Source organism: Leptopilina heterotoma, unplaced genomic scaffold (assembly GCF_015476425.1).
Source record: "Leptopilina heterotoma isolate Lh14 unplaced genomic scaffold, ASM1547642v1 Lhet_33, whole genome shotgun sequence".
Taxonomy (NCBI): Eukaryota; Metazoa; Arthropoda; class Insecta; order Hymenoptera; family Figitidae; genus Leptopilina; species Leptopilina heterotoma.
The window spans coordinates 874,828-889,870 of NW_025111022.1; the positions used below are offsets into that span (position 1 = coordinate 874,828).

General features: G+C 25.1%; 1 protein-coding gene across 1 annotated transcript in view; it reads right to left on the bottom strand.

Annotated features, from left to right (window-relative positions):
* Positions 1 to 599: 599 nt before the first annotated feature.
* LOC122505013 (knirps-related protein-like) overlaps positions 600 to 15,043 on the bottom strand; it is a 36,554-nt gene continuing 22,110 nt past the window's right edge. The window contains exons 2-3 of the mRNA XM_043616418.1: positions 14,718 to 14,795; positions 600 to 2,191 (exon numbers count right to left, since the gene is read on the bottom strand). Coding sequence (XP_043472353.1) covers positions 1,097 to 2,191; positions 14,718 to 14,795 — 1,173 coding nt within the window. The 3' untranslated portion in view covers positions 600 to 1,096. The remainder of the gene's footprint in view (positions 2,192 to 14,717; positions 14,796 to 15,043) is intronic.

Below are 15,043 nucleotides of genomic sequence, written 5' to 3' on the forward strand. Positions count from 1 at the left end.
AGAGTAAATTTGACTAGTTCCAAAAAAAATTCTTTTGGTAAAAGTCAGTATTTACTCAATTTTGAAAAAGTTGTAATTGCTCCGAAATTCCGGTCGGTATTAGGTTTTTTCTTTAAATTAATAAAATTAAAAACTTTTAAATAGTACAAATTTGCTCTTTAAAATTAGTAAAAGTTACTTCATTCCTCTTTTTTCCCACATTGTATAAAAAGAGTTGAGGATACGGAGTTTACATTGGTATCGAAGACTTGTAAGATAATGTGCTTCGCACTTCGACATGTGTTTTCGAACATAGTCCTTAATACAATACACTGAGAACATGTGCTTGCTCCCTGGACATATTTATCACGGAACATGGCTAAAGATAGAGTTTAACATATTTTAGTCCATTAATGAAGAAAAAAATATTCTCTTTTTATAACAATTCTGAACTGTCTTTTCTTTTACAAAATTTCAAAACTACTTTTCCAGAAATTCTTCCGAATTCAATTCGCAAAGTAATTTTCACCAAATAATAATAATTTATACTCTTTTGATTCTTTTGATTGTGAAACAAACTCAAAACATTAATTTTCCAAAAATTAAAAAGGACACTGTGGGTTTGACTCGATTTTTCTAAAAATTGTCTGGATTTTGAAGCTCTTGTTTCTTAATTTTTAAAAATTACAAAGGACTCCGCAGGATTGACTGCATTTTTCTGAAACTTTGTTCGGTTTTTTGAAGTTCTTGTTTCGAATGTCAAGAACTATTATTGTACCTTGAAGTTGCGGAAAAATCGACTGCAAGCTAAAATTCGAATGTTTCTTTGACAATTATTTTTGGAAAAACGCCAGTGGGCTTCTCAAAGAACAAAGGTTTCTGAAGAATTCCCTTTCTTCAGAAAAGAGGAAAAACTATTTTAGTTTTGTTCCCTTACAGGAGAAAGACAAATCAAGACATGAATTCTTAATTCTGTTCCTTCCAATCACAGATTCGAAAAAAGTTTACCTCGTTCTAAAAATTCATGCCAGAGAATTTTTTCGAACAGAAGTTTAAAACAAAAGTTCAAAACAGAAGTTAAAAACAAAAGTCCAAAAGAAAAGTTGAAAACAGATGATTAAATTCGTGTTGTAAGGTCAATAGCGACGTGTCTTCTCTTCAACGGTGGACTATCCCTGTCACTGCAATTATCATCATCAATATCAACATAATCATTATTTCTATGATGCTTCACGGAATTAATTGTCTTCATTGATAAATCCATGGGATTATCCTGAGGCGGTAATGGTGGAGCACTATCAGAATCAGGTGTTCCTGGCGGTGAATCAATTTCCGATTTAGTCTTCGCGTTTCTCTCAATTTTCAGCATTCCATCCAAATGATAGAATCTCTTCGCGTAAAATTCATCGTCATGCTCATCGCTGTCCGGTGTATTCGATCTTGTATTATTGTTATTGTGATTTTGCGCCAATCGATCATTATTATTGTTGGTGCAATTTTCATTGTCGGTGGAATGTCGCGTATTGCTGGTAATTGGTGAAGTTTGATGAAGATTGGAGTGATTGTTGTTGAGTAGAGGATGTGTGGCGCCATGAGAATTGGCATAGAGATGATAGGGTGAGAACATTGATAGACTTGGTGGTGGAAGGAATGCGGGTGGTAGAAGGGACATTCCACCGAGATGAAAACCAAGGGGAAGGCCCATTATTTCCTTGCTCAGATTTGACAAATCGGAGGGATGATGAAGATGGGAGAGTGGTCGGAAATTTTGGTGATAGGCGGCTCTCCTTTCGGACACCTCGACGGAACTGTCGCTGTTGTGCGATTCTGGTGAACTGATGCTGGGTGATGTGGAATTTTTGTAGTCGTCGAGTCCTAGGAGGAGGACGTCGTCCTTTCGGGGTGTGTGATGAATTGCGACTGGACTTGTGAGATTTGGCCTTTGTTGTTGATTCTGATGGTGTTGCTGTTGATGTTGCTGCTGTTGTTGCTGCTGTTGTTGTTGTTGTTGTTCTTGAAGGAGGCAGTGAATTTTGAACCAGTTTGATCTTCGACCGTATCTTGAACCGGATTTTGACATTCCGACGAGGAGACACTTTCGCAGTCGACAAGCTTTGCAGGCGGTTCGATTCTTTTTGTTTATCACACACTCGCCTCCGTTCTTGCATTCCGATATGCTGTTCAGGTTGTTGTAGGAGCGACCAAAGAAGGACTGAAAACAAAAATTTTAAGTCTGGTTTATTTTGATGAAATAAAGCAAAAAATAAAGAAGTAAAGCAAACAGTAAAAAGTAAAGCAAACAGTAAACTATAACCAAAAATCTTAATTAATCTCTAAACTAAAAGTAACCAAATAAAAAAAGAAAACAACTAAAATTAGACAAAACTGAAATTAACTGGGAAATTATGAAAACGCTGACGAAACATGTCGATTATTCGCGCCCAGGAGTAATGGATCACACGCTGGTATAATTGTTTTATAAATGGTGTTAAGGCGGAGGAAATGAGAGTGTAGGTTTCAGAAAGTGGAAAAAAAAAATGATTTCCAGTGACATAGTCACGGAGCTCCTTATAACCAGATGGTTTGAATTTATATTTGTGGGATAAATTAGCGTAACCACGCGCTCTCATTGTCTTGTATATTCATTGAGAGCGAAGGGATCCGTCGAGTATAATGTCCTCTACTAACATTAGACGCGTGCGGCCTACTATACTATCGTTTTTGTTTAAGTTAATTGCCCAAATGGTGCAACAAACACGATTCCGACATCATTGTTTCGCGTTGGTGTTTCATCTTTATTCTTCTCTCTATGTACACAAAACATAATATATATCGCTGTATAATAAATCACCTTGTAATAAATAAAACTTTTTTTTTTCTCGTATTCATCATTTACTTTTAGTTTTCACGATACCATCTCTCTTTCAAGGCTGATGGCTATTCTTTTGTGTTCTTGTTTAAATCAGTTGACTTCTGTTCTTTAATTTTTTATAAGCTTTATAGCTTGAGTGGAATTTAAGAGACAAAAATTAAAGTTAGCATTAAAAATAAACTTGTAAACAATTTAGGAAGTAAATATGGAGCAACTGGAGAAGGGGGTTAAAAATTGACTGACAGAAAGAGCGAGTGGACGATAACAATTTACTGATGAAGTCACGAAGCGACAATTTGCGCAATTCTGCCACCAACAGGTAGGTAAAGCGTAATGGTAGCATTTTCTCGATTGTGTCATCGTTTTCTGTTGCAGTCGCGTGCACCCGTGTCCATAGACCGACACCAAGAATTACAATTGCCTTATGATGTTCACGGTTTAATGTCTCTTACCAAACAAATGTCCATCTGGAATTTCACATGTTTTTTTTCTCATTCCCTCAAAAAAAAAAAAGAAGGAAAAAACATAAAACATCCAAAACAATTCGAATATTTTTACTAAAAAAAACATCCGAAACAATTCGAATATTTTTACTAAAAAAAACATCCAAAACAATTCGAATATTTGTACTAAAAAAACATCCGAAACAATTCGAATTTTTTACTACAATTAAAATAAATATAGAAACTAGTTAACATTTAAAGAGCTAATTTAGATACAGAGCAAACAAATATTTTGCAAAAGAAAATTTCAATTCAAAAAACATCAATTGATAAAATTACAATTACAAAAAAATACCTACTAAAAACAAAAGGAAAATAAATATTAAAATCATTATAATTTTTCCACAGGAATTAAAATTCTTCAAAAGATTCAAATTCAAACCTTTTTGAAGTGGAAAAAAAGTGGAAAAAAAATTTTATAATTTTTCCAATTTTAAGAACTTTCATTGATTATTCGGAAATTCTTCAATTAAATATATATTTGAAAATAGAAACTTGAAATAATTTCAAAAAAGTTCAAATAAACTTTTTTATAAAAATTAAATCTACACAATTTTCAGTTAAAAGTATAAAAAATTAAAACTTTCAAAGATTATAATTTGAAACCTTTTCAAAATTCAATTATTTTTAAAAATTGATGCTATAATTTTTTCTCTTAAAAATTTAATTAGTAAAAATGTTTACTAATTGAAATTATAGTGACTGACTTTTTGCTTTTGAATTAGTAAATTTTACTATTAAATTAGTAGAAACGACTATTTATTGGTAAAATCTGCTAATTCAAAAGCAAAAAGTCAGTCACTAATTCAAATTAAGAAACATTTTTACTAATTCAAATTTAGAGTTTAATATTCAATAATTATTATCTAAAATTTAAGCTGAAATGCATACTTAAATCAATTTTTATTACAAAATTCAACGAGAATTCAATTATTTAAATAAAAAAATAAATAATTTTTAGAATAATTGAATCTGTGTAAAAAATTTGATTGAATTGAAAAATGTTTTTGAAAATAATTAAAATTTTGACGAGAATTTTATTAAAATTTTTGAAAATAATTTAATTCTTTCAAGAAATTTAATTAAAAATGTATTGATAATAATACTTAAATTCTAATAAATAAATTATGGGAAAACTTTTTAAAATACTTTAATTTCTTTGACGAATTTTAAGAATATTTTTAAGAATAATTTCATTTTTCAAGAAATTAGATTAAAATTGTATTAAAAATAATTGAATCTCTGTAAAAAAAATTTGATTGAATTGAAAAAATTTTTTTGAAAATAATTGAAATTTTGACGAGAATTTTATTAAAATTTTTGAAAATAATTGAATTTTGAAGAAAAATTTTATTATTTATAAAGATAATTGAAATTTTGACCAGAATTTTTTTAAACTTTTGACCATAAGAAGAATTTTATTAGTTTTTAAAATAATCGAATTCTTATTGTGACGAATTTTAATATTTCTTTTTAAATAATTGAAATCTTTTGTGAAATTTTATTGAAATAGGTAGATATTGAAAATAATTGAATTTTGATAAATTATTGAAATTAATTAAATTTCTACGAAAAATTTTATTAAAATTATTTTTTGAAAAAAAATTGAATTGTTACAAAGAGTTTCATTAAAATTTTTGAAGATAATTTAATTCTTTCAAGAAATTTAATGAAAAATATATTGATAATAATACTTAAATTTTAAAAATAAATTATAGGAAGGCTTTTTAAAATAATTGAATTTCTTTGATGAATTTTAATAAAAAATTTTAAGAATAATTTCATTTTTCGGGAAATTCCATTAAAATTTGTATTAAAAATAATTGAAATTTTTCGATGAGTTTTATTATTTATGAAAATAAATTGAAAACCTTCAAAGTTTTTTAATATTTATGAAAATAATTAAATTTCTGTAAAAAAAATGTTATTATTTATAAAAATAATTGAATTATTGTGAAGAAATTTATGAAAAATGTGTAAATAATAGAATTTCTGTGAAATTTTTATTATTTAATTAATTCATTAAAAATTGAAATTTTTCAAAATTTTAAATTAAAACCTTCTCAAGTTTATCTATTTTTGAAAATTGTAAACGCAACTCTTTTAAAATTAAATTAATTTTAAAATATTTAAGAAAAATTAGATTTCGAGAATAAGCAGAATAACTATTTAGAAAAAAATAATTTTCCAGAATTTCTGATCAAAATTCCCTGACTTTTCCAGCTTTTTTTCAAGGTTTATAAAATTCCCTAACATTTCCAGGTTTTCAGATTACGTGGCAACTATGATATATAGAAACTTTTATTAAATAATTAAAAAGTGAAATAAATTTCCCCTTCCAATGATAATAATAAAGAATAGAAAAGAGAAAAACCTTATAAACAAAAAGTGAAACAAAACGAGGAAAAGTTCGATTAAGTGAATATAATACAATTTAAGTACATATTTAACACATGAAAAAGTTTTTTTTTACTCCAATCAGACAAATTACACGTTACTCGCGCATATACGGTAGAAATTTTATGCCACTTAACATCTAAATAATCAGGTAACATTACTCCCAAGATCTCTTATCTTATTAAATCTTATCTCCTCCATAAAGATAGAATTTAGCTTTCTAATAGCAAATTAGGCGGGAATTACAAAATTGTGTGAATATAATACGCGCAAGTGAGTGCTGTCTAAGCAATTATTTCAAGCTTATAAGAACATTAGATACGCTTGTTTCTTTCTAATTTCTTGTGTTTTAAAGGAATTATTACAAATAGTATATTTATATGTATATACAACAAAAGTCAGAGACACACTTTACGGAGGGGGAAAAAAAATGTATATATCTCTTTCTCAATATTAATGGGCGTCGAGGACTCGTCCTAAACATGTGGAACGATTGAGAAAAGCAAGAAGTAAAAAAAAAAGAAAAAATAGAAGGAGGGAGAAAAAAGGAAGAGGTAGTTTGATTACAAGTTGCAATTTGCTTGTAAAGTTTGTCGTGTGTTTATTTTCTGTTTCGGTGGTGCGCTCAATGAGAGCAATAGGTCACAGGAAGAGCTCGTTTCCAGGACAAACGAACCATAAACTATTAATAATATTAACGGCTAACGAGTGGAAAAAAAGCGAAAGTGGACAAACCCACCTCTATTCCATTTGGTTTATACGATATGATATTCTTTTTGAAATTGCCGAAACATGACCGCGTTTCATTTTTTTTTTCTTTCCACAATTACTCAATTATATGAACTTCTGCTACTGAAGAGGGACATTTTTCCCTATTTTTCGCTGATTTGAAAACTTAATCAAATTATGTAAATGAATTTTATTTAATAAATATTTACACGTCTATATTCTTGCCATTGGAAAAAATCGTTTTAAAAAAAATATTGTCAATTAATTCCGTTTAATTTGGAATTTATAGACGAATTATAAAATTTCAAGTGGATCAGCTGTTTCGTTCGTGCGCCGCCATTTTGTTTCTCGTAATTCTCAGAAGTGACTGAATACAGCAGGAAAAAGTTTGAATTTGAAAAAAAAAGTTATAAATAAAATTGCAATTTTAGTGAAGGAGAATAAAACGAAAATTGCAATTGTAAATAAAATTAAGAGTCAGAGTTTTTCTGCGGATATCAAATTGAGACAAAAAACGAATCAAAAGTGTTGCAACACTTTTGATTCGTTTTTTGTCTCAATTTGATATATCCGCAGAAAAACTCTGACTGTCAATAAAAATTTAACAAACTTTTCGAACTAAAAATAAAAAAAAATAAATAAAAAATAAATCTTCCCGCAACTATTGTCTTGTGAGGATCCTAACAAAAAAAATATTAAAGACAAGACGAAAATTTCCTCAACTTTCTTCACTTTATAACACACACACACATAATGAAATTATTTTCATTTAATTAAATTTCCGCTTGTTTTAGTGTAACATTTTTGACGCAATTTAATTCTACCGGAAAAATGATAGTCATCAACAAAAACATTATATTGTGATTTGTAATTGAAGTAACTAGGAATCTGTTTATGATCTTGATGAGGTGATTATGGTTTTTTTCTACACATTTTCCCTTCGACCTAGAGCCATTTCCGTTTTCATTTCATTTCATTTCATTTCAAAAAAAAAAAAAAAAAAAAGTAGTGCCAAGCGTGCAAAGAGGACGTCGTTATTTAGAACTTGGTATCCACGCGCCTCTATTCACCAATTCAATTTAAGTCAAGGCCACTATTTTTCTTTATAAATATATTCAATTTACATATTACACGAAGAATACAAAATTAGAGTGAAAGTAAAGGGATCTCTGTGAAATAGTTATTATAACTCTTCCTACGAAAAATTATGAATGACGTAAGAATCTTCTTCTTCTTTTTTTTTCCTAATAATGACTGTACTTCTTTTATAACAATAGAGAAATTTCACACTAATTGACAAATTAGTGAAATATGGGTAAGGAGAAAATAATTTTAATGACAGGGTTGTTACGAAAAATTTAATTTTGTTTTTCCTTAACACATTTCCCTAATTTCCGCAGAGAGAAATTTTAGACGATTCTCCTCATTTTTTTTATGAATTATTTTACGAGAATTATTTTTATTTATTTATCAAAATATAATTTTATTTTGTTAATTTATTATTTATTTATTTACAAGAATTATTCTAAAAAATGGAGAAAATTTTTTAAAAAAATGTAATTATTTTCAAATTTTGAAAAAAATTATTCGAAAGTTCAATAACTTTTTAAATTTTTAATTCAATTAATTAAATTATTTTTAGAATGGAATTTGTATTTTTTTGTTATTCTTCTTACTTTAAGAAAAGAAAAAAATCTTCAATTGTTTTTTTCAAAATTTCCTTATTTATCCTGTTTTCAAATTAAAAGTTTTTGAAAATTTAATTAATTTTCAAAACCACAATAAAATAAAATTTAATTAAATTAAATTTTCAATTCTTTGTTATTAAATTTAGTTTTTAATAATTTGCTATTAAATTAAATTTTCAATTATTTATTAATGAACTCAATTTTCAATTAAATTTTCAGTTATATTTATTATTGAATTGTATATTAAATTAAATATTCAATTAAATATTAAATTTAAGTTTCAATTGTTTATTGTACAATTTAATTCACTCACAAAAAAATTCAATTATCTTCAGTAGAATTATAGACGATTTCAATTATTATTCAAAATTTTTTTTAAAAATCATATTGTTTCACAATTTTTGAGTAAAATTCTCAAAAGACTCAAATTTTCAAAAAATTTCAATTAAAAACTTTTTGAAATTCAATTTTATCTGCAAAAATTACAACTTTAACTTTTCTTATTTATTCTTTTTTCAAGATTTGTAAAGATTTTTTTTTCTTGACGATTTAAAAGTTTTTTTTAAGTGGAAAAAAAGAAATCTTTGAATAATTTAATTCTTAGCAAGAATTTTATGAAAATTTTTCAGAATAATTAAACTGTTCATATTTTCAAAAATTTTAATAAAATTTCACGAAAGAATTCAATTATTTTTTTAAATTTTTATAAATCCTTCTAAACAATTCAATTATTTTTTAAAATAGTAAAATCTTTATAAAAATTCAATTATTTTTAAAACAATTTTAATTGAATTCCCCGGAAGAATTCAATTTTTTTAAAAAATGTTTAACACATTTCGCAAGAATTCAATTAATTTTATAAATAGTAAAATTCTTTGCAGGAATTCAATTCTTTTCAAAACAATTTTAATTAAATTCCTCGGATGAATTCAAATATTTTTAAATGTTTACATAAATTTAACTATTATTTTTATAAATATATTAAAATTCTTTGCAGGAATTAAATTATTTTTAACTCAATTTAAATAACATTACACGAAAGAATTTAATTATTTTCAAAAATTTCCATAAAATTCAATTTCAAACTAGAATTTAAAATTCTCTAAGAATAATTCAATAACATATTCTCAAAATATTTTTAAAAAAGTCTATATAAAAATTAAATTACTTTCAATGCAATTTTTAAATATATTCGTCAAAAAAATTGAAAGAATTCTATTATTTTCAAAAAATAACGAAATTCTTGTGATGAATTCAATTATTTTGAATATACTTAATTTTAATAAAATTCTTTAAAGACATTCAATTATTTTCGAAACAACTTTAATTGAATTTCTCGAGAAAATTTCATTATTTTTAAATATTTCTATAAAATTCTTCATAAAAAATTAATTATTTCTTAAAATTTTAATAAATTCTTCGAAACATTTCAATTATTTTTATAAATAGTAAAATTCTTTGCAATAATTCAATTATTTTTATAAATATTGTAAAATCCTTTGCAGAAATTCAATTCTTTTCAAAGTAATTTTAATAGAATTCTTCGAAAGAATTTAAATTATCAAATAATAAAATTCATTTATTTTCTAACATTTTAATAAATTCTTCGCGAAAAATAAATTATTTTCAATACAATTTTAATAATATTCTTCTTCATAAAATTCAATTGATTTCAAAATTCTCAATTATAATTATTAAAGAAACTCCATTAGTTTAAAAAAAAATTCAAAGAAATTCTTTAAAAGAATTTAATTAGGATTTTTATAAATTTTAATTAAATTTTTCGCGAGAATTCAGTTATTTTGCTAAATAATAAAATTCTTTGCAACAAGTCGGTGAGTTTCAATACATTATAATTTTAAAATTGAAAATATTTGAAAAGAAAAATTATAAAAAAGTTAAGAAACAAAAAAGCAATGAACAACTAACTTCAAACTGCGAACAGATTACCGGAACATGTACTTTATTATTATTAATATTAATATTTATTATTAATAATAACAAAAAAATAATAAATAAACAATAAAAATAATAATAATTAATTATAGAAATAGTAGAAAATTTCCTTCCGAATTATTTATTTGTAAAATGGAAAATTTTGATCCAATGGAAGGTAGATAAATAACAACAGATAGTGTTATTTCATTTATTTAACGACGTTTCGATGACATGGTTTGTCATCCTCTTCAGGTTAACTAAAATTATAAATGTAAGTTACATGTCAATAAGTATAAAACTATGTCTTGTCGTTGCGATTAAAATACCGATACTGAAAATAACACTATCTGTTGTTATTTATCTACCTTCTATTGGATCAAAATTTTCCATTTTACAAATAAATAATAAATTAGTATTAGAATTAGAAAAAATGGAATTGATACTGCAGGACTGGAAATTAGTGAAGAGAACAATAAAGAATCTTGTCTTAGGAAATGTAATAGTAAATTAAAAATCAATTTTTGCGAATTGAGAATATATAATAAGCAATGTTTATGAGAGGAAGACGATAAGTATAACAATTTCACAGGGTAATTACAGGTGAGGTGATTATGTCAGATTTTGAAAAGTGAAGACTGCTCAGGTTTTTCGAAGTGAATCATCATTAAGAGACTTAAGCACAACGCTCTACATAATTTCCATTGTGTAACGCGCGCGTCCATGAACGAGCTTGACTCCTAGCGAGCGCGCGATTTACCTGCTCGTCCATATGGTTTATGTGCTGATGGCTATACTCAATTTTCCGCAGTAGATATCTATATATATATATAATATAATATATAGTTATAAGAATATGGCTCGAAAAAAAAACAACAGAGAAAAAAAAAGTGGGGCCCCTTCCGGCGCTTCGCACTTGTCCGCCGCAATTGTTTCCGCCCTAGTTAACGATTACGTCATGTCGACATTGTTTCGTTTCGTTATTTTCGTTTTCAGGCCCATCGTAGCATGTCACCGTCCCCTCCTACGCCACCATACCGTCACCGTCGCCAGAGCACCATAACCATCACTATCGGTTTCTCTCCACCATGACCATTTACTCCTCACGGCTAGCCGATACATTTTTCTTTTTTTTTTATTCTTCTTCTAAACTCATTTTTTTCTAAGTGAAATTATATTTACTTTTACTTTAAATTCGAATTAGTGAGGATTTCGGGGTTTCTCTACGGGGGGAAGGGGGTTTGATATAAATTTGTTAATTTCCAAAAAAAGAAAAAAGTACTCTTCTTTCTTTTTCTTCTTTCCGTCGGTTTTTTATTTTCCTGAAGTTTTAAATGTTCAAATGAACGAATTTTTTCTGCTAAATAATATTTTTTGGAAATTAATTTAGTAAAATAAAAAATAATATAAAATAAACATTTTAAGAATAATAAATAAATATAAAGAAAAATTTCGTGAAAAAGTTTCTGGGAAAATTCAAAAATATAAAGAAGATAGCGTCGACGCTTAGCGTCAAAAACTATTTTTTCAAGTATTAAGAGATGAAAATATTACTAATTTTTTTACTACTTTCATTCACCTCGTAAGTGAAAACTATGTTTAAGGCACTTTTTTAAATTAAAAACTTTAAAAAATATAGTTAAATTTTAATTTTAAAAATAATAAAATTTAAATTTAAAAAATTCTTTAATTTTGGAGAAAAAATTAAAATTTACTAAAAAAAATTTTACTAGAAGTATAAATTACTAAAACTGTAAATTTTACTAGATGTAAATTTTACTAGAATGAAGATTTACTAAAATTAAATTTCACTGGCAATTACAAATTGTACTAAAACTGTGAAATATTTTTCTAATAAATGAAAGTACTATACTCAAATCTGATTATGTGATAATATTAAAAAAAATATTAAAACATTAAAAAAATATATTATTATATTATTATGTTATAATTATTTTTATTTTATAATTAATTCAAAATTGTAATGACAAATAGAAAGCATCAGAATTTTTTTCTCTTCTTTTCATTAAAAGACTAAAATTTAAATATTAAATATTATGTTAAATAAATATTATTATTATTATTATTATTATTATTATTATTAATATTATGTTAAATATTATGTTTTGTTAAATTAAAATTATACAGATTTTTGTTCTTTACTTCTAAACAAAATTAGAAAATTGTTAAACAACTGTGATTAAGAAATAGAAAATTTATTTATTTTGCATTATTTTTGTTTATGAATCACAATTTTTTTAACAAAATTATTATTTTGTTTTAGAAAAAGAAGAAAAATATTTGCACAATTTCTATTTTTAATCTTATTTTTGGAACAGGATTTTCCACATGAATTAAGACATTCAAAAATTTCAAATTCAAATCTTTTTTAAATTAAACAATTTATAAAAGTATTGTTATAAAACATGAAGAAATCGATTGCTCCGAGTCTTCGACTCGGAGTGATCGATTTCTTCATGTTTTATAATTAATTAAAGATGACTTAGTAATAAAATCATTATTTTATATTATAAGAATATTGTTACTGTAACTTCATTAAAATTATTTTCATCATTTTAATTCAATTAAATTCTTATACAGAATTTTAGCAACAAATTTTTAAATAATTGAATTCTTTCGACGAATTTTAATAACATTTTTATTAATAATTACATTTTTTGAAGAATTCGATTAAAATTGTAAATAATTAAAATTCTGCAATGACTTTTATTATTTATGAAAATAATTGACTCTGTGAAATTTTCATTATTTTAGATGATAATTGAATATTCGTTTGGAACTTTGTCAAAATTTTTTTTAAATAATAATTGAATTCTTTTGGGAAATTTTATTAAAATATAGTAGAATATTGAAAATCATTGAATTAAGAAAAATTTTTGAAAATAATTGAAATTATGCCATGAATTTTATTAAAAATTTTGTAAATAATTGAATTTTATTACTTTGAAAAATAATTGAATTCTTGTGACGAATACTATTATTTATGAAAACAATTAAATTTTGCAGTGAATTTTATTAAAATTCCTGAAAATAATTGAATTTTGTCGAAGAATTTTGCTATTCAATTATATAGAGATAATTGAAATGTTGACGACAATTTTTTTTTATTCTTTGAAAATAATTGAATTTCTGCGAAGAATTTTATTAATTTTGGAAATAATTGAATTCTTATGATAAATATTGTTATTTATGAAAATAATTGAATTCTTGTGATGAATATTGTTATTTATGAAAATAATTGAATCTGTGAAAATTGAATAATTGAATCTCTGTGAAATTTAAATTGTTTTAGATGATAATTGAATATTCGTTTGGAACTTTGGCAAAATTGTTTTTAAATAATTGAATTCTTTTTGGGAAATTTTATTAAAATAGTAGATATTGAAAATAATTGAAATTAGAAAAATTTTTGAAAATAATTGAAATTAGGACAAGAATTTTTTCGACATTTATGAAAATAATATTGAACTTTGGAGAAGAATTTTGTTAGTTATAAAGATAATTGTGATTTTTTCAAATTTTGAACATAGTTGAATTTTATTTTTTTTTAAATAATTGAATTTCTGCAAATTGTTGCTAGAAATAGAATTTAAATATTAAGAATAATAAACAAAGAATAAATAAAGAAGAGGAAAAAGTTTGGTTGATTTTGACTTTTTAAAATTTTAAAATTCAAATGGAAAAATTTGAAAAAAAATTTTCGAAAATTCTCATAAGATTCAAGGACCGAGAATTGTAAATTGAAGACTTTGCATCGACAGTTCAGGTCCCCTGACACGCATGCCTAGCCAAACGTTTAACCTCACCTCCTTATACACCGAATCGAGAAAGCGATTGAGCATTTTGCGAAATAGTGGTCAATATTTGAAAAAAAAGTTTAAAAGAAAAATTAAAGAATCGTTCCGTACAAAATTTAATTTAATTATTTCCCCCTAGATTTCTTTATCAAGCGCTGAAAATTATAACTTAGGTAGAATTTTATAAGAAAAATTACTTTTAGTTCAAAGATATAAAATTAATTAAAGTTAATTAAAAATTATAACTTTTGTTATTTATAACTTTAAAAAAAGTCGTTTTTTAGAAACCTTTAGAAAACTAATAAAAACTATAAATTTAATTCTATAAAAAATTAATTAACTTCGAAGATTAAAGTTAATTAAAAATTATAACTTGTTAGTCATAATTTTATTATAAATATTAACTTATTTTTAGTCATTTCATTGTTCATCTATTTTTTCCTAATTATAATTTTTCTTTCCTATCTAATTATTTATTTATTTTTATATTTATTTAATATACAGACCTGAAATCCTATCAAAAAAAATGAAAATAAAAAGATACGCAATTACTCCAGATGAATAAGCAGAATATACCCACACTCCGTGTATGTAAGAATTTTATCAATGTTTGCTTTAAAAAATAATGTTTCAAAATTCCTTTATATGCAAATTTTCGAAAAGAGAGTATTATAGGTATTTTTTTCCTACATCAAGATTGATTGTTCGTGTAGACAATTTCTGCGTTTACATAATTTGCCGTATATTTCAGTTTTTCAGGAAGTGAATCTCTTTAATAATCCAGAATCTTTATTACCTTACAGCCCTCGCAGGTGAATGCACCAAAGTGAAAACCTGCCGCAGGTTCTCCACACACCTTACACTGCTGGTTCATCTGAAATTTTATTTAATTAATTAATTTTTTTATTTATAATATCCCTCAGTCCATTCGACTATACATGGGTAACGAAAACTTTAATTTAATTTACAATTTCATAAATTTTATTTTATTAATTTCATTATTTTATTAATTTTGAGGGATAAAATGGTGGTTTAAGTTCTCCACTTGAGAACGCCAAGGTCGCCACCAGGTGGCAGGAAAAATTCCAAGAAAAATTTCAAGAAAATACCAAAGTGCCACCT